We start from the raw sequence: 21,669 nt of genomic DNA on the forward strand, positions 1-21,669 counted from the left end.
TCAAATGAATATTGAGCATTTACTATATAAAGAGATTGTTCTGTGCACTCAGTATTTATTGGTGAACAAGGAATACAAGGTCCCTGAAAGCTTTACATTTGAGTGGAAATATAGGTAACGAACATGCAAACATATATTAGGATTTCAGCAAGTCACAAGTGCTATGGCAAAAGTGAAGCAGGATAACTGGAGAGAAAGCAGCTCTGTGTGTCTGTGTGTCCTCTTTAAGATAAGGGGGTTACAAAAGGTGTATCTGAGAAGATGACATTAAAACGCATACACACATAAAGAGAAGTGTAAAAAAATCTTGAAAGGGAGGGGATTGGGACATGGTCAATAGGGACTAGAGATAGGGCAGAACACTCAGGCAAGGGAAAAAAGCAAGTTTAAAGGATGCAAGGTAGGAAAAAGCATTAGAGGGAAGCGGATTTGGCTCAATGGATAGAACATCTGCCTATCACATGGGAGGTCCAAGGTTCAAACCCAGGGCCTCCTGACCTGTGTGATGAGCTGGCCCACGTGAAGTGCTGATGTGCACAAGAAGTGCCGTGCCACGCAGGGGTGTCCCCCATCTAGGGGAGGTGAATGTGCAAGGAGTGTGCCCCACAAAGAGAGCCACTCCATGCAAAAAAAGTGCAGGCTGCCCAGGAGTGGCACTGCACACACGGAGAGCTGATACAGCAAGATGACACAACAAAAAGAGACACAGATTCTCAGTACTGCTGACAAGAATACAAGCAGACACAGAAGATCACACAGTGAATGTACAGAAAGAGCAGACAGTGGGGGGTGGGGAAGGGGAGAGAAATAAATAAAAATCTTAAAAAAAAAAAGGCATTAGAAGGTGTTTTAGTTTGCCAAAGGCTGCTAATGCAATATACTAGAAATGTTTTGGCTTTTATAAGGGGAATTTGTTTGTGGTAAAAGCTTAGAGTTCCAAGGTCATGAAATGTCCAAAACAATACAATGTCAGAGACAATTGTTCACTAAACATCTTCTGCTGGCAGATCCTGGAGTCCTGTCACGTGGCAAAGCAAGATGGTGGCCCATCTCTGCTGTTCCTGAAGTACTATCTTTCACATGGCAAGTCAAAATGGTTGCTGTCTTTCTCTGTGTTTCTTCTTTCAGTTCTCAGTTTATATAAGACTCCAGAAAAGGGCAGGGACCTAACCTGGGTCATGCCTCTCTTAGTCCAATCAAAGGCCCTAAAGTGAGCTAATCAAAAGCAGTCCAATCAAAGGAACCTAATACAATCAATGGGTCTTACACCCACGGGAATGGATTAGTTTTAAGAAGGAATTTTCTGGGATTCACAAAGGAACTTCAAACCATCACAGATGGAATAGCAATAAGGTGTGTGAGAGGAAACAAGAAGAACAGTGTGGTTGGAACATGTTCCTTGCAAAGTATTACACTTCACGAAAATGACTTATATGAGCTTTTATCTTATGTTTCATTAATGTCTGCTTCTCATTGCTTCTTTGTTGATGTGAGCATTATTTTTTTTTCCAATCTGATGTTTGAAATTAGCATGTTTCATTTTAAAAATAGCTTTTTCTTCATTTGATAATTTCTTCCTTTAAGAATGGGGATCCCATTGGGTAGAGACCCAAGTAGTGAGAGTGGGGGTGGACCCACATCCTGGAGAGGACTAATGCCATCAAATAGAGGGAACTGTATCTCTCGAGAGAAAGGGTGGCTCCCAGGGCACTGGGGCAGTTGAGCAAGTTAGGCCCTGAACACTGTTGCAAGTATCTCTGGACGTGGCTCCTCGGGAAATGGAGGTTGGATGTCAGTGTGGGCCCCAAGGGGAGGGGAAAATGGATGTTAAATGTGTGGAACCAAGGTAAATGTGGGGTAAGAGAGGAGTTTCACGAGAGTACACAAGGATGGATATAAAACATGTAATATTACACCATAAACATATAGGGAACGACAGACTAATAATGTAAACCATAATGTAAAACATAGGATAACTAAAAATTTAGAAAACTGTATATCCTAAAGTATGGACCACAATGTAAGCACAGATGTCACCTTGTTTGAAAGCTATTGTCTCAGAGTCTGTACATCAGTTTAAGTAAATATGATATGAATAAGTTATAAGAATATCGCTGTGGAAGGGAAAAGGTTTTATGGTAGATGTGTGGGACTACTGTATATTGTATATATGAATTATTGTGGTCTAGGGTTCTTGTGAAGAGAAGTTCAATAATTAGGAAAAAAGAAAAGAAAAAGATAGTATGTAGAATTTTTCCAAATCAACACTTATTCTATATCTAACCTTTAAACCCATCGCTATATTCCATTTTACTAGTAAGGGATCCTGACATTATATTAGGCTTCACTTTTCAGGAAGTTTTGGATCACAGAGTGGTTCAACAATGGCAGCGGAGGAATACTGGTATAGGATACTATTGACAGGTGTTATACGGCTGACAGGGAGCTATACAGGGCATATGTCCAGGGTGCATGGTAATGTTTGGATATACTCATAGTGGCAACAATTAAAAACTACAGCTGGGGAGGTACTGGGCTCCTGGCCGGGGGTGCTCTGTCGTGGTCCCTAGGGGAGCAGCGGCAGTCCCCCAGGTGCAACTGTAGGGACCAGGAGGAATGAGGGTCCAACAGTGAGACCATGATACTAATGACTATGCTTGTGAGCCTATATGCCTGAAATAAGAACAAGGCCTAGAGCAGCACTGTGCCTAGGAATTTCCTCCTGACAGCCTTCATGTTACTCAAATGTGGCCAGTCTCGAAGCCAAACTCAGCATGTAAATGCAATGTCTTCCCCCCAGCGTGGGACATGACACCCAGGGATGAGCCTCCCTGGCACCGAGGGATCACTACCAAGTACCAACTGATGATGCAACTAGAAAATGACCTTGAATTAAAGGTTCAATGCGAATCAGCAGAATATCCCTGTCTACATATAATAACATGACTTTAAAATGCTGTTTGACCTAATGTAAGGGGGAAATGGAAAGGAGAAATGAGTTTATATGGCTATGAGTCTCTAAAAAAGAGTCTGGAGGTTGCCAGAAGGATTGCCCTTATGCACACCTGAGCATAGTCTAAGAGACAGATAAAGTAGATACAACCCCAGGTATTGGTTCCTTTGAGGGCTAAAGAGACCCACGGGTTCTATGGTCATGGCAGATGGGGTTCACTGCCATGTCAGATGGCCCTTCTTTGGAGCTGGTGTTTCTGCGTGATGGAACTGGACTCAGATGGGATCTCTTTTCACAAAACTTTCATGCTGCTTTACTGGAATTGTAGTTGGTGTTGGGGTTTAAGATATATTTAGGGGATTTGAATCTCTGGACTGACAATATGATAGCCAGGCCCTGAGCCTCAACAGATTTCAGCTCCTACACTCTGATTTATTGGACTCACCCCACTCAGCTAAGATGGAGTTGAAGAAGGACAACCACCACACCATGGAGCCTAGAGTACCTACAACTGAAAGTAGGAGGATTGCATCCACTATCCATGTGGAATCTGAGCCTCCTCTTGACATAGAGGTGCAGCGGACACAACCAATCCAAGGTCCACAGAGAAAAGGTGGCATTGGTGTGGGAAAAAAAGAGGCCATGGTGGCTAATGGGTATGGGGAATGGGAGGAAGAGATGAGATGTGGAGGCGTTTTTGGGACTTGGAGTTGCCCTGGATGGTGCTTCAGGGGCAATCAATGGACATTGTAAACCCTCCCAGTGCCCACTGGATGGAACGTGGGAGAGTATGGGCTATGATGTGGACCATTGACCATGAGGTGCAGAGATGCCCAGAGATGTACTTACGAAATGCAATGGATATGTCATGATGATGGGAGTGAGTGTTGCTGGGGGCGGAATGGTGGGGTGGGGGTGGTGGGGTTGAATGGGACCTCATATTTTTTGAATGTAATATTTTTACAAAATAAATAAAATTAAAAAAAAATAAATCTAATTGAATGGGAAAAAAAAAAAAAGAATGGGGATCCCAAGGGATGACATGTTTTCCATGCATTTTAAGCAGTTCTTTACTGCTGTGGTTATTACAGTAAGTTATGGTTTTTGTTCTTGCTTCTTTCCATTAACATAGAGCAATCTGTCATCTCCTGAAACATGCCAGGCTGGACAACAAAACTTTAAGAACAAGCCATTGAAATTATCCAATTACTTTAATATACTTATTTTATGAAAGACACATTTGATGGGCAACGATTTAGGACCCCTCTCTGAATTTCTGCACTCTGACAAACTCCTTATAAATCTGCTATTTACTACTTCTGAAAAGATGCATAGGAGCCAAGAAGTTGTAGATGAGTTTCCAAGCAGCAATAAAAGGCTAACTATATTTACCTAAGTATGAAATGCCCAAATGTTTACTGTAGTAAGAGACTGAATTCCCTTGCTACTACCAGCTAATAACGTTAAGAAGCTCACTTGAAAATATATTCCCACACTTATCCATTGTTGTAACCGTACAGCCAGTAACTAGAGACAAATTTTCTTAGCAGTAAATTTTCCTGCTGATTCCCTTATGTTAGTACATGTCCTCCAGTTACAGAAACCAGGGCAGTTTTGTGACTACAAAACAAATCATATGCAATTTTATTACTGCTGGGGAAATATAAAAGGCCAATGATGGCATAAATTATTCTGAACCTTGGGGTCCCAATGAAGGGCAACAGGTGGTAGGCATTTTTACTCAAGAGATTTTTCCATAAAAAAGTTTCTATCAGTATTTGAGTCCCAGGGCTGTTAAGGAGCTGTCAAACTCACCAGTCAGCTCGTGAAATCATCACTGTCGAAACTGAGTACATAGAAAACATACCTGAATTCACTTTGGTCTTTGACACCACATGCCTTTTCCTAAATAGCCTATGATTTAATCCATATCAATACAAAATCAGTTATTAATGAATATTCAAATAAACCACAAAAACTCATTTGCTGGAGCAGAGACTGTCAGTGTGACCTACCCACATCCACTCAGCACTCATCACTCTTGTACAAACCAGTGGCTTTTTAATATCAGCACCTGCTACTTGAGGGCTTCTGTGCTGTGGGCACAGAAAGCAGGGTAAGAAGAAGAGGAGTCTATTCATGGACTCATTTGTCTCAAACTTTTGGGCAGTAGTTATCCCAGTTCTAACGTGCTCTTCGAATCTAGACTCATGAGAATTGGGTCCTCTACAAAGTGCTTTAGAATTTGTTCCAGTGATTAATAGCCCAGGTAAGACAAACATGAAGAGCACTGAAACTTTTCTTTGAGACACTTGGATTCTTTCTTTGCCTTCCCCCTTATCTCCAGGGCACCAGCACCCATATTTTCCTCCCATTGCCTTCCCATATGAAAGGTCACAGAAAGATTCTCATGGCATGACTAAGCTGTTTATATGTAATATTCCATTCTTAGTGTAAATTTCTGAATTGCAAACAGTAAAAGTGTATTTTGCTTAACTAGAACATGAATTTAAATTCAATTTTTTGAGATTTGATGGTGGGAACTACATGAACATTACAATGTTACATATTTAATTCATGCTGATTTAAAAGTTTCCTCAATCACAATGAATTAAGATTTATTATAACATCATAAAGTAAACAAGGTTGTTTATTGGAATTTACTTACAGTGATGTTTATATAATTATATTGCACAGCTACTGTACAATACAACTTATGGAGCAATAAAATATCAGTTATGGAGCTTGAAACACAGTACATTTTAAGATATACCAGAAAACTAATTAATTTAGCATTAGCAAGCTACATCCTTGCCTAAAAACAGCAGTTAATTCATGTCAAAATAGCACATTGCTGTTTCACTCCCTATGTTTATTTACCATCCACTGACTTAAGGCCTAGAAACTTCTATCTAAACAACCCTGTTTCAGTTTACTTCTTAAGATTGATTTCAAATGGAATCTCTTAAAATGTCAAGGTCTCATATACTTGTCCATGGAAAGGTTCTATAGAATGGGCTGTTAATTTTGAATATGGTTAACTAAGCAGCATTATCCCATAAAACAAACAGGCTCCATTCCATTAATAGGGAGAATATTCAGCTCTTTTAAATACTTAATCTAACGATGATTTTTATCATTTCTTCTGTCAACTTCAAGAACTTTACAACCTCATTAGATAACAGCTCTTATTTTAAAACTCGTTTCTTTCTATTGTAGAAGAACATCCTAGAGCTAAAATTCAGGGCATTTTGTAATGCCCATTTTTCTATTTTCACTCAACATATGGCATATCAATTCACTCCATCACCATGTGAGTTAACATTATTTTTATAACTTCATAACATTGTGCTCATCTTTCTCTATGAAAAGTTCCATTAACATTCCTTTTTGTTAGAAAATGGGCAGACAAAAGTGTCACCTATCTGAAGGGTATGTGTCTGGCTCTATTGGAATTTTCCTCAATTCCTAATCCAAAAGCTATACTTAGAGAAAACGCCATAACCCATAAAAGTATAGTCTAGGGAAGTGGATGTGACTCAACAGATTGGGCTCCCGTCTACCATATGGGAGACCCTGGGTTCACGTCCCAGGGCCTCCTTGTGAAGGCAAGCTGGCCTGTGCCCACGGAGAGCTGGTGCAGCAACATGATGCAACAAAAGGAGACAAGGAGACACAGAAGAACATGCAGTGAATGACCAGAGAGCAGACAGCAAGCAAGTGGCAAGGGAGGGGCATAAATTAAAAAAATAAATCTTAAAAAAAAAGTACAGTTTAAGGTAATTCCTAGATTGTTTGTTATGCATTTCAGATGTTTAGGTTTAATAACTCGGTAAATAAATTTCAATGTTTATAGATATGAGCTAATCACAACTGCTAATGAAGCATGATTAGTTATAAGTGATTAAAAAGATTGATGATTCATTATTTTGCGTCAAATTCTATGCCAAATGCTTTATATGCAACTCTTTTTTATCCCCATTTTAGAGATGAGATGACAGAGACATGGAGAGTGCTAAGGCATGCTCCCAAGATTTTGTAGCTATTAAACTAAAGCAGCTGATATTTGAACCTGGGGTTTCTGAGTCTGGCATATGACCTCTTAACAGCTCTTCTATAATTTCTCTTAGACCTGAAAGTTGCCTGTCAATATTTTGGTGGATAATGTAACCATGCACATGCACTAATTTACTGTTTGTTCAATGAATGCATAAAGTGATAAATAAATAATTAATTGAATATATTAACAAACAAATTTCTAGAGGCCTATAACATGTTTGATATTTTCTCATGAAAAAAATGATATCCTTAAAGAGACTCCTCATGGTGCCATAACATATTGTTTTGGAATATCTTGAGAAAATATTGTCACATATTTAATTTTATCATTCTCTAGTGACAAACAAGACATTATTGAGTGGCACGAACCAGACCATCTTTCTGGTGGTCATTGGATGTTGAATAACAATACCAAGTATCAGTTAGGCACTGATTTCTCTTTCTAAAAGTGAAAATGATATATAGAATGCAGTTTGATAGAAATATATATGGACAAGCTTGCAACAAGCACATATCTTATTTCATAGGTAGAAATAGTATTTCTGATGGAAATTATGCATATGAGGCTTCAAACGCTATTGTAGCCCTCTCTATATTTGTTTAGTACGTGAGTGGTTTGGTTGATTTTCCTCAAAGTAACCATTCCTTGTCCATGGCAACAGATTTATCTGCTGCTAACAGGCACCATGTACATTCTTTTTCTTAGAATAATTTCTCAGTAAAAAGTTAAACTCGTTCTCCTCTTCATTCTTAGACAACCAACAATTATGAAGGCCAAAGTAGCTGACATTAGCAGTTTCCATTTGCCTTACCCATGGAGGTGCCTTGTGGAATGATCTTACTGGACTAATTTTCAGAGCCTTACTTATAATACAAAGAACACCTTAGGCTAATCTGCACACTAATCTCCTTATCTGAATGGACTTCCCAAGGAATAACAATTGTGTTTGTGAGGGGGAAGGTTGTGTGCATGCATGTTTTTGGACCTACAATTACCAACTGATTAGAAGATTTGTGATATTATTCATATCTTCTTTGCTAGAAGAGCTTATTTCTAGACACCCAGAATTCCCTTTATTATTTCTTTCATAGAGTGGAAAAAACAGAAATTCCTATGCAATATTTTTTTCAAATCTCAAAATAATGCAGAAAGTTTTGTTAAGATATTCATGAATTTCAATAATACCACTCTGCCAAGAAGTGAAGACATTTGGAAACTCTCCAGACATTCACAATTATTATATAGTTGCTAGACTTTGTAGCAATAAATGAATTCGAAGATCAAATGACATCAAATGCCTTTGTTTTATACTTCTGCTTCTAGCCAAATTGGAGTAACAGGGACAGGTTTTAAACTCCTGCCTGAAAAAAATGTTAAAAAGTGGACAAAATATTTAAAACATTTTTTCAAGATGTTAGACATTATGCAATAAAGGACAATGAACCCTGAGATTGCCCCAGCAAACTGTCCAGAGTAAGATCCAGGCTACAGCACAGGAAAAGATAACTCAGACAAAGCCTGCAGGCCATCCTGAGTTGAGGAGATGGAGCTGGTAGTTCAAGAAGACCAAAGTAGCTAGAGTTCACAGGGCATGGTACCAAAGATACACAAAGAGGAACTCAGGAGATCTATAGAAGTTTCCCTTCTAGTCTTCAGCTGAGTACTGATCAGCTCATATATGTGAAGAAACTATCCAAGGCTAGAGAAAGAAGGACCTGAGAAGATTAAAGGGGGCAATCACTGGTGCTTCAATATGGTTAATTCACAAAGCATCAGGTAAAATACTCAGAGCTTTTTGCCTCAGTATTGGGACAAAATTGGAGCTAGACTTAGGCCTCTCTGGTCACATATAACAAAATTTAAAAGAAAGGACCTACAGGATCAAACTGTTTCCAAATAAATAACTATGTTCCAGAAAAAAAGTTTAAATATATATATATATATATATTTTTATATATGAATACAAAAACATTCAGTACTCAAAAAGCTAAAACACATAATGTTTGGCATTCGACCAAAACCTACCAGAAGGAAGTAATTGAAAGAAGCATGGGAATATAACACCTATAATAAACCAATTGAAACAGACCCAGCAATGACAAAGATTATAGAATTAGTAGGCAAGGACATTATAACAGTTATTGTAACTTAATTCTATATTTTTAAGAGGGTAGAGGGAAGATTGAACATGTCAGTTAGAGTCATGGAAGATACAGAAAAGACCCAAATAACATTTCTATGAAATAAAAATGACAACATCTGAGATTAAAAATATACTCTGGATAAGATTAACCACAGAGTAGATGTTATGGAAAATTAGTGAATCTGACAATAGAAATTTCCTAAAATTAATCATAGAAGAAGAAAAAAAGATTGAAAAGAAAATCCACAGAACATCAGTGAGTGGTGGGACAATTTTAAGTAGCCTAATATGTGTGTGATAGAATCCCTGAAAAGCAAGAAAGGAAAAATATTTTAAATAGCAATGACTGAATTTTTCCAAAATCTGATGAAGACGATAAACCCACAAATCCAAGAAGTTTAAAATACGTTAAACACAAGCAACATGAAGAAAACTGCCCTAAGGCACTTCATAAACAATTCGCTTGATTCCAAAGAACTCCCTAATAAATCACTTGCATGCTAATCTCCATATCAGAGCATATTTCTCAAGAAATCCTACATGAAAAATGTATCAAAAGCCATACAAAACTTTTTCCCTCTGGGGAGCAGAATGGAGATATATGTACACATTTACATTGGTTGACTTTTTCACAATGAGTGTATCGTTCTTTTATAATTAAAAATACATATTAAAAATATATAACTAACTTGTACAGGATATCTGTGGAAATGGTGAGAAATTTATATATTTCCCCAGAACATCTTAGAAGATTCTTATATTTCTGTTGTTCAACACAGCCTTAGCACTGCTACATTAGCCCCAAATCCATTTTTAATGCTATTACAAAATGTATCTGCTGTATGATGACAGGGTGGAAACCCATGAATTTCCTTCATCTTCAATTTCCAAAGCTGATTGTGTATACAAGTTTGATTGATATACATATAATTACACAAGATTTTAAAAGTATTCATTTTCCATGTTTACTTAGCTTATCAGATGCATAGATGGTTAAATGCTTAATTCCTTAATATGAAAAGGCATATTTGCTATGCAAAAATATTTGAGAATGGGGAGTTGTATGTATGATTATGATAATGCTTTCATGAATGTAGCATTTTGAAATAGCTAAACTAATAAATTACCTTTTTTTTTGTCTTCATCTTTCTTTTAGTCAGTATTTTCTGGCACTTAAAAATTAGCCACAAGAGTCAGAGAGACAGATAAAGCAGATATTGGTTCCTTTGAGGGCTAAAGAGACCCATGGGAGTTATGGTCATGGCCGATGGGGTTAACTACCAGGGCAGATGGCCCCTCTTTGGAAATGGTGTTTATGTGTGATGAATCTGGACTCAGATGGGATCTCCCTTCATAAGACTTTCATGCTAATGTGCTGGAGGTGCAGTTAATGTTGGGGTTTAAGATATATTTAGGGGATTTGAATCTCTGGACTGACAATGTGATAGCCAGATCCTGAGCCTCAACAGACTCCAGCACCTACAATCTGATTTATTGGACTTACCACACTCAGCTAAGATGGAGGTGAAGAAGGACAACCACCACACCATGGAGCCTAGAGTGATTACAACTGAAAATGGGAGGATTGCATCCAGCATCCAGGTGGAATCTGAGCCTCCTCTTGACATAAAGGTGCAATGGACACAACCAATCCAGTGTCCACATAGAAGAGGTGGCATTGGATTGGGAAAAGTGGACATAATGGACAAAGGGTATGGGGAAAGGCAGGAAGAGATGAGAGGTGGAGGCGTCTTAGGGACATGGAGCTGCCCTGGATGGTGCTTCAGAGGTAATCACCGGACATTGTAAATCCTCACAGGGCCTACATGATGGAATAGAGGAGACTATGGGCCATGATGTGAACCAATGTATATGAGGTGCAGAGGTGCCCAAAGATGTACTTACCAAATCCAATGGATGTGTCATGATGATGGGAACGAGTGTTGTTGGGGGGGGGGGAAGAGGGGGGGGTGGGGGGGTGGAGTTGAATGGGACCTCACATATATATTTTTAATGTAATATTATTACAAAGTCAATAAAAAATAAAAAAATTAAAAAAAAAAAAAATTAGCCACAATTCAAATCCACATGACTGAAAATTATTACATGAATAATTTGAGTTAAAGAGTTGTAAAACTACATAAGCCTTGGTTTAATAAACAAAATATTTATTAAACCTAAGCTATACATTTTACAACTAAAATTTTATCCTCCACAATCTAATTCATCTGCATATTCAAAAGACACAGCAAGTTGAAATTAAACTATGCACTGGTTATAATCTATATGTTGCATCTCCATTAACATAAACCATAAAGAAGTCAATAAGTACCACCAATTAACTCTGTATTGTTTTGGTCTCTGGACCATTTCAGAAGGCATTTTGTCAATAGGATATATAGAAATATTGCTACATCACCACAAATTGTCTTTAGGGAAACAGAACTGTAATTTTATCATGATGGATATTTCTAGCAACTACCTTATTGCTAAGCACACCATAAGTTCTCCTTCTGGAAAACAGATTCCAACATAAAACATTAACACACACTGTTACAAAGCCACAGTACATCATCCTGTAAGATGCTTCACCAAATCACAGATTCAATTACACTCTGTAGTTCATCAGCTAAACCAGTTATGTCTTTGCTACCTATCTCTCCATGACACAGAAAGTCCATAGCACAGTCTCCCAACATGATCATTATGATGGCATTCTAGGATGTGTTGTGATGACAACAAAAGCCAGAATTATAAATTTCCATCATTTCGATCATCCTCAGCAACCTGAACTTAAATAAGCAGTTGTGAGTTGTGGCAAAAAATAAAGACAATTTAGAAAAATAGATCTCAAAAACTTACCTTAAGATACCACTTGTATTTGGCATGTTCCCAATTCTCAGGAATTTGTGTCTTTTTGAGAAACTGTTCTGCTTCTGTTAGCCATTGATTAAATATCTTCAGATCATAATGAAAACGCCGCCATTTTTCAACAGATCTGTCAAATCGCCTAGAGGTGAAAGATATGATCATAAATAAGAGAAATGGATTACATAAAACAAATTATATGGACTTAGCATACATATCTTTTCTCTTGGTAGGGACACGCTTCTAACAGTTTCACACATTTATTGATTCAATTTGAATTATCAGAAATAATGATCAATATTTGAATAGGAATGATAATTTAAAATTTTCCTCTTTAAATTTGAATATATTTCTTGATTGAAATACAAACTAAGACAATTATTTTGGAGAATTAGCATTTTCTTCCATTTGATCATATTTACTTTTTAAAAGAATTCCAGGAATTTAAAAATATAACATTCAAATGCATTAAATATTTAGTAGCTATATATTCAATTCCAAAATATTTTTGGATCAAATTCAAGTTATCTCATAAATAATCTCATAAATGAAAATACTCATTTTCAATATTACTCTTGATCCAAAAGAGTCTATTCAGTAAGATCCTCAAGCATCCAGGACAACAGATATAGATTCTAGGCAAATAACCAACTAATTAATATACTAGTTCAAATCTGGTGATGGGTGTTGTTTAATTGTATCCGCTAACATTTTCATTGGAATGCTGAAAGAACTTAGTACCTGAAAATGTGTTAATAGCACATATGAAAAGAATATTAAAAAGCAGGTATTTGGTCATTTTTTAGTAACATTTGACTGAGGCAGAAATGATATGAAACGGGGCTTTATGTTTACCCTAAGGTACATAAGAATCACCTGAAGTATTTAAAAAAACAAACAAGTAAACAAAATAAAAACTCTACTGATTCTGGGGCTCCGCTCCCGACCAATTAAATCAGTATCTTTGGAGATAGAACCTGGGCATTTTGGTATTTTTTGAAGTGCCCCAGGTGATTCTAATGCACTGCCAAGGTGAATACAATTGCTGTAAGGTAACAAAGAGTCTGTCTCCTGGAGCTTGTATGAACAAGAATTTGCCAGCACCAAACCAGAAGTCATCCTGTCTCAGAGTAGTTTGTCAAGGTTCTCTGAGTTCTACTCCTAAGAAGCACTTGGGCTATAGTTTTGAATTCCTTAACATCTTCTCAGACTTCTCTTCCATCTAGGAAATTTAAATAAGTTTATAACCTAAATAATGCTGCTACTCCATATTGGTTGACTGGGGAGGGAGTGCAATTCACGTTTATCGAGCAGTTACCTCAAGCCAGGCACTGGGCTCTGTGCTTTTGCATATACCATTTCATTGAATCCCAAAGCACCCCTTTATTATTCCCATTTTCCATAGGAGAAAACTGAGAGGCAGATTAACTTGCCAAAAGGTAAATAGCGCTTAAATAACCAAGAGGGACTTTTAATCCAGATGTTTTTGGTTTCAATAGTACCTTTCCACTGCCTTTCCTTTTTTCGGGATGAAGGTACACCTCATAGGTTAAACAATTCAATCTAATAGTTTGTAGGCTCATTTTCTTCTTCTTTATTACCTTCCAAATATTTACTTATTCTTTTACATGTGCATTGCATTCTATCAAGCATTGCATTTAATGAATAACTATATTTCTTGCTTGTAAACAAATGTAAAACAGACATCATTTTGGTAGCATAAAAAGAGCAGCCAACAATAGAAAAGAAAGCAGTCTTTAACTTTAGCTAGCTTGAAAAGTAAGAAAACCCGCCTTTCATAATTAATAGCATCCTAGAGTTGATGAAATATGATATATACATATGTTGGCAACAGAATGATCTTGGAAATGTTTTGTGTGCTTAATAATAATTCAGCATTCATGTATTTTCAGTACTATCTAATGCACAATAAATAACTTCAGAACACATTTTAAGAGTTTATTCTCCATAAAAAAGAATTGTACATTGTATATGTCCTAATGGGCACTTGTATCATTGGCATAAAAAACTTCTTGTTGAATTATCATCCACAAAACTCTAGTTAGCAAAGTTAGCATTTTTTCTTCTGCGACTATAGATGATTTTAACTTTCGGTCTATATTCTTTCTCTGTGGTCCAGTGTTTCTACAATGAGCATTTCACACTTTGAGATTCGGTAGTAGAAAATAATTTAAAATGTAATAAAAATGGCAGCCTCATGCCCTAATGACCACCACCTCCAACTCTCCTCCTGCCACCATAGCCTAGGAAATAGGAAGAAACTAGCCAGAGCACCGAGAGTTACACTTTGGTCAAAATTTACCAGTCCACTTTTATAGCAGTCAACTGTTTCCTTCTTACTTTGCTTCTCTTCCTACTCAATCACCTGAATGATCCCCTTGCCAACAATTTCAGCTACCAGTAGGTGACTGTTATCCCAACATTTGTGCCATAAATACCTACTCTTCAGTCCAGACTGTCATGTGCCTCTAATGTTTCTAATCTCAGACCTGCTTCACAGACACATCCTTCCACTACTCACCATGCTGACAGTTTCTGGTTTGTGGACCAGATACCACAAACCCTCATCCCAAAACCTCTTCCTCTGCACAGATTATTGTTTCTAATACTTCCCCAAGAGAATAAAACCATGTGTCTGTACCCCTCTGCAAGACAGAAGTAGAGAAGGGACAAGAAGGGAAACAGGCTGCAGGCCTGGGGTCTCCATTTACGTTCTTGCCCTAGGTCAATAAAAGTGAGGAAGGATGGGGTTGCCAGCCACTGGGGACTGCAGTTCCCTCACCTCACCCCCAGCTTCAGAACTCCCTTTACTTTACCCATTAGTCCTATATCCCTTTTGCTTCCTCCTCCCCAACTCCTGCAACCCAAACCTTTGCATAGTTTAAGACTCGATACAAACTACTTACATTGTCACTTTATAAATATAGGAATACATAGTGTTGTAGAATTTGAGAGAGGTTCAATTACTTGCGTATAGAGAGGCCAGGACTCAGGAATGATTTTGAGAAGGAAAAATGGTTTATTGACTGACTGCCGGCCAGACTCGGGAGCTTTCTGTTTCAATCCGGAGCCCTGAACAAGATTTTTGAGTCCCTCTTATATAGACAGGAAAGGCCAAATGGTCCTTTTGTTTCAGTTCTCAATAGGCTTGAATTAGCATATATATCTTCCACATCTTAGGTAAGCTTTTAGCATGGACCTCAGGCATTCTAGATAAGCTTTTAGCATATTTGGTTTGCGTTTCCCCTGAATACTTAAAGATTATAGACCTTGCATTGTTAAACTGTTTCCTGGGACTGGAGTCATTGCCATAGTCACCAAGGGCAGGACTGCAGCCTCTTATCACCCCACACCCACAAGTCAGATAGTTTAGGTTATCTCTGAAGAGACAAAGAGTCTCCCACCTATAGCCCATATCAATAGTACTCTTTGTTACAACTGCTAAAATTCCAAAACCTGTAAAGTTGATTTAATTTTATTATTAAAATGAATGTTAAAATGAGTAACTCTATTCAAACAAAATATTAAAGAATAAAAGGATGTACTTTACACGTGATGACATTTAATGTTAATAATAAGACTTTAAACTCCATTTCAAGCATCACATAAAATTTTAAAATATACTTTTCAGCTTTTAATATGTGCTGTTAACAGCACAGTCTAAATCCATCTTTGAATTTACTATATAAAATTACAATTTTTATCATGACTACTTATAAACTTAAACTCTTTCCACCAAGGGAAATTCCAATGAATAGATATAAATGTTGCTAGTTTTATAATGTTACATTTACAAATTTAATTTCTTATCAGCACTATATTGCTTAAATTTTTCTCACTCCCTTAATTGAAATGTCCATGAGTGAGGAAAAAGGCAGCAACAACTAGGAACACATAGAGACATTAAAAATAACTTTCAGGAAAATAAACACAACTTTAAGTCTCTATATTATTTCCAGGGGAAAACAAAAGAAGTTTCTCCACCCACCCATCCCCCTCCCCATGGCAGTAAGAAGAAATGTGGACCCAACTAAATAAAGGACAAAAAATGTCAGTATAAACATATGGATAATAAATCAAGTGATTTAAAAATTTCCCAAATATTAAAATTCTCATTCACTATGCAAGCGGTATTTAAAATTACACTCCTGCTTCATTTATGTGCAGCATAACTTATTTCCTGCTGTTCTAAATCAAGTTAGTCAGATTATTCTAGAGCATAAATTACATTTAGGGAGTAATTTAGGTACTTTGGGACATACTTTAACACTTTCAGGCCATTAAGGTGGTGCTGAATTCTATGAAATAGATTTAAATAAATAACACCCTAGTAGCCTTGTGACATTTCCATTGTGGCTTTATACTTAGGTCTGCAAACTCAGCACTGGGCTGCTGATTATTTTCTCCTACATATTTCATCTTTGACCAGGTAAGTGGGAGGGATCTTGGCTAAAGTCTCATGGTCCAAACTATAAGTGTTAACAAATAAAAGTCAAATCATAGAAACCCCTCTCTCCCACTGCCCTATTAAGAGAAGTATTAAATTAAAAAAAAAACTCAGTGTACAACAGTTGTGAAGTTTTTTCTGGACCTGATTCAGTTGGAGGGCCTCTGCCATGGCTCCAACTCCTCCCCACTTCTCCCACCCCCTTTTAATTCTCACTCCTAAGACAATGTCCCCCAGCTTTCTAGGTTGAAGCTATCTCCTCCTGCCTCATTTATCCAGAGTGTAGATCCACATGTGTATATTGAGAACTCTATTCCAGTTTGTGCCAGCTGTTTGTATGTCACCCCTGGGCACAGACTCCTCCAGAAACCCATGACAGTGTCTCTTCAGGCAGGTAGAACACAGCAATCAGACTGCCCAGGCTGGAATTCTAGCACCATCTTTTACTGTGTGGCCTGGGGCAAGCAAATGACCTCTTTGAAAAGAGGTCAGAAAATGAGTACCTACTTCCTAAGGTTAATTGTGAGATCTAAATGAGTGAATATATGTACATTTCTTAGAAGAATGTGTAGCAGGGTTCACCAGATATGAGTAGCTATTGTGGTGTTCAGCCTTCCACAGGGTGAGTTGCTACACGGCACATCCTGGGAACACAGGCTCAGGTACAATAAAGACTTTCAAAAGATGACCACTTCATTACTTAGTACAAAGGTCCAAAAGAACAGAGGAAAAGATCACAGCACGTGTGGTCTCCCGGGAAGCTCAATTGCTGCTCCGATCAGGGGTCAAAGGAAGGCAGCTCTGCAAGCCCTACTTTGCCAGCAAAAGGAGATACAAATGTGTGCTGCCCCAGGGTGAGATATTTAAACAACCCAGGGGGAGCAGGCTCTGCCACTGAGAGCTCTTGCCTTGAGAAGCAGCTGAAGCTGCTTGTTCCAAGTTTCAGGCTTGAGGTACAGTCAGGCTTAACTTCTCTGCAGAATGGAAACATACTGAAACATCTGCACACAATAGAAAAGGACGCCGGTAGGCAAGGGCTGGCAAATAGCTGCTAGGCGTGGCCCTGACATTCCCAGCACCTTCTTTAACCTTAGGCCTTCAAATGCAAATCAATTTACTAAGGTAGAATCTGGACTCCTGATTGGGATAAAACATATAAGAATTGACTTAATTTCAGGATTTACAGTAATTAAACAGACCTTGTCATTAGCCTATTTTTTTTTCAAAGATTTCTTTAACTTTATTTATTTCTCTCCCCTTCCCTCCCCCCCCCCCCATTGTTTGTCCATTCGTTGTGTGTTCTTCTGTGTCCACTTGCATTCTTGTCAGTGCCACCAGGAATCTGTGTCTCTTTTTGTTGTGTCATCTTGCTATGTCAGCTCTCCATGTGTGCGGTGCCACTCCTGGGCAGACTGCAATTTTTTCACACAGCACAGCTCTCCTTGCGGGGTGCACTCCTTGCACGTGGGGCTCCCCTATGCGGGGGACACCCCAGCATGGCAGGGCACTCCTTGCATGCATCAGCACTGTGCGTGGGCCAGCTCCACATGGGTTAGGAGGCCCTGAGTTTGAACCCTGGACCTCTCCTGTTGTAGGCCAACACTCTATCAGCTGATCCAAATCTGCTTCCCATTAGCCCGTTTATGGATAAGGAATCATTGCTCTAGCATAGACTCTTAGTTGGCCATGCTTATCTCTGACAATGCTATGTGTTTATATATTAATTCATTTTTATTGTGAAACATAAAAATAGAGAATAATACATAAAACCCGAGGTAACCATCACTCAAGTAATGAAATAAGAAAAACTGCCAGCAGTTACAATACCCACTGGAAGTCTCTTCCAATTACCGCACCCTCCTGTTCCCTGCCCCCCCCCCCCCGCCCAACTTTCAGGGTAATCATTCCTTCCCTTTCTTTATAGTTTTACCATTTAAATATACATTCCTAACAGTCTAATTTAGTTTTACATGCTTTTGAACTTTTTATAAATGGAAATTGTAATACATTTGATAAATTTATTATTTTGTGTCTGGTTTCATTTCCTCAATATTATGCTATTAAGATCAGTCCATGGCATTGCTTATTCATTGTTGTATATTATTCCAATGTCTGAATATACCACAAATTAGTTATCTATTTTACTGTTAATACATATTTGGGTTGTTATAATGCAGCTGTGGACATTTCTGTACATGTCTCCTGGTTATGTGTACACTGACATTTTTCTGGAGTCTATATCGATGAGTGAAACTATGTGGCACAGGGTATGTATATCTCTAATTTTTCTAAATAGTGCCAAACAGCAGTGAATGCAAGTTTACTTTCCTATGATTTATACTCCACGTAGCAGTGCATGAACATTCCAATTGTACCACCTTTTTATTCACCTTTTATTTTTTACCACCACTTGGTATTGTCAGACTTTTAAATTTCAACCATTCTAATGGGTACATAGTGATATCTCATTTTAGTTTACATTTGCATGTCACTGATTTACTAATGGTGCCGAGAACCACTTCATATATTTATTGGTCATTTGGATTTCTTATTTTTTGTGAAGATGGCAAACATCTTGGATAGTGTTTTGTGAAACATGAAACATTAGTTACTTATTATAGTGTGATCACTCTATAAATACCACCTAGGTCAAGAAATAGAACACTGCCAGTAACCCTCTTTGTGCTAATTTTCCCAGTCCCATTTTTCTATTGGATTGTCTATTCTTAAAGATTTGTAGGAATTCCTCAAAATTATGGATGCACACATTTTATCAGCTACATATGTATTCCAAATAGCTTCTCCCACTCTGTCACTTGACTTTTCATTCAATGCTGAATTTTGGTTTCCAGAAGCTATTGCTATACAACATAGTCCACTTTACCATTTTCTCCTTTATGATTGCTGCTTTGGATATCTGGTTTAAGAAATCTTTTTTACCCAGCATTCATTAAGATATTCACCTATATTTTATTTAAGAGCTTTATTAATTTGCTTTTTCCATTTAGGTTTAAAATTCACCAGCATATGATTTTTGTGTATTGTGTGAAATAGGACATTCTTTTCCTAAGGCAGAAATTTCATTTTAATTTTTTTAGGTATTTTTAGGCAAATTTAGGCAATTTTTGTTTTTGCATAAAGAACAAAATAATGGATGAACAGTAGAAAAAATAAATGGGTATGTAGTGAAAAGTCCTCTGGTTCCACTCACATTGTTGAAAATGTTATTATTTAAAATATTTTTATAGCAAAGTAAAGAAATATGCAAACAGTGGTATAAAGTGATAGCTTTCTTATTAAGCTTACTGTTTTCAATATATCCATTACTAGTATTTTTACAGCCCTGGATTGACATTTTATTTCATAATACCTTGCTTATTTTATTGATCCCTAATCTTTACAGTCTGTGAGCCTGGTTCTCAGGCTTCGAAACAGTTTGATGTAGAAGTTCTTTTTTTTTTTAGATTTCTTAAAGCAGTTATAATATTTGTGTTTAGGGACTCATTCTCATACCTTTATTCCCTCTCTTCTACTTTTGAAATTTTACACATTTTATTTCCCTTGTTTCTCATAGTAACTTTTTCATTTACCACCATATATACAAACAGAAAAGAGACTTTATTCGAATTCTATCACCAACATCAACATTTAATGTGAACTTTTTCCAATCATAGAGAACTCTTGCCATGCTTAGAGGAAACAGGATATTTATGCATCAAAGAGAAATCTAGTTACTATAGGTGAACTTCTTGTATTTCCTGTCGGGACATTTTCCCTATAGAATTGCATTCACTCACAAAGGTTCAAGTAACAACTATAACAAGGGTTGGCAACCTTTTCCTGTAAAGGGCTTGAGAATAAATATTTTAGGTTTTGTCAGCAGCCTATATGTGGTATTTGTTGCAACTACTCAACTCTACTATTTAGCGCAAAAGCAACCACACACTATACACAGGCAAATGGACATGGATGGGTTCCAATAAAACTATATATTAAAAAACAGTCTGATAATCACAGAGCTCCAGCTTCTGGTCCTTCCCTAAGCTCTATGTTCATTGTTTCCAGCAGCTTTGGAGTAATCCTTAGAAGAACATTCTAGGTGATCCTCAAACATGATGGGTCAATAATTCCTTATTTTCTCCTGTAAATCTTTCCTTTCAAGTTTAGTTAATGATCCCCAAGCTAGAATTCTTGGGGTCATCCTTTACTTGTCCCTTCCTTTCTCACCTTGCCTATTTCTATATCTCATCAATTTTAAACCAGAAATGTTTCTTTAATTTGGTTTCTTCCCTCTAGTTCCAGTCATGATCTTTCCTGCAAGCCTCTAATGTCTTTTACTTGACATACTCCAACTCCTCTCTTTTGTCAATTTCTCACCACCCTCCAATGTGCATCCACACCGCCACAGCTATTTCCTTTTCAGTCCCACCACACACAATACCTAACCCACCATGTATACTATGCTTCGGAACACTAAATGCCTTAAAAATTCCAGAACAATCCAAATCCTATTTTTACTTTGGGCCTTCTGTTGTATCTTAGAATTCCATCCCTTGACAACATTACTTTATTCTGGGAAGCCAGTCTCCCTCAGAATTCATTAATTCCTAAGACAGGTTTCCCCACTCTGCAAAAACCTCTATCACCATACTACTTCATATTTTAATTATCTATTTTCAGAGCTGTTTTTCCCTGTGAACATTTAGGAAAAGGAACGTACCCTATTCACCTTTGAATTCCTAGCACCAAGCACTATTCCTGACCCCTAGCAAGATTTTGATATATTTTTAAATGGATGAATGAATGAATGAATGAATAAGTGTATAAAAGAGTTCATGAGTAATTTGCATACACACCTTATATCTTTCATCTAGGAGCCAGGAAAGCTTGGGTATATCATTTTACTTCTTTGAATCTCGGGTCCCTCATGTACAAAGTAAAGATAATATCACCTACTTGATAGAACATTTTAAGGAGGATAAAAGAATATTGTAAGGTATAAAGAGCAATAAAATTTTTGTGTTATTGATATTAATGACAACCATTAATAATCTGCACATTTTATGACACTGATTCAAAATTTAGAATGAAAAATATGACTCAGTCTACAACAGAAATCATTTCCAAATCAATATATTTTCAGAACACTGTTGTTTTCACTAGTAGAAAATGCAAGA

At 37.3% G+C, this 21,669-nt stretch overlaps 1 protein-coding gene across 3 annotated transcripts in view; it reads right to left on the minus strand.

Moving 5' to 3' along the window:
* DMD (dystrophin) overlaps positions 1-21,669 on the minus strand; it is a 2,676,723-nt gene that overhangs the window by 1,171,824 nt on the left and 1,483,230 nt on the right. For all 3 annotated transcript variants that reach the window (XM_058291720.2, XM_023592525.3, XM_058291721.2), the window contains one exon: positions 12,019-12,166. In XM_058291720.2, coding sequence (XP_058147703.1) covers positions 12,019-12,166 — 148 coding nt within the window. The remainder of the gene's footprint in view (positions 1-12,018; positions 12,167-21,669) is intronic.

The sequence above is a fragment of the Dasypus novemcinctus genome, chromosome X, assembly GCF_030445035.2.
Source record: "Dasypus novemcinctus isolate mDasNov1 chromosome X, mDasNov1.1.hap2, whole genome shotgun sequence".
NCBI classification, from domain to species: domain Eukaryota; kingdom Metazoa; phylum Chordata; class Mammalia; order Cingulata; family Dasypodidae; genus Dasypus; species Dasypus novemcinctus.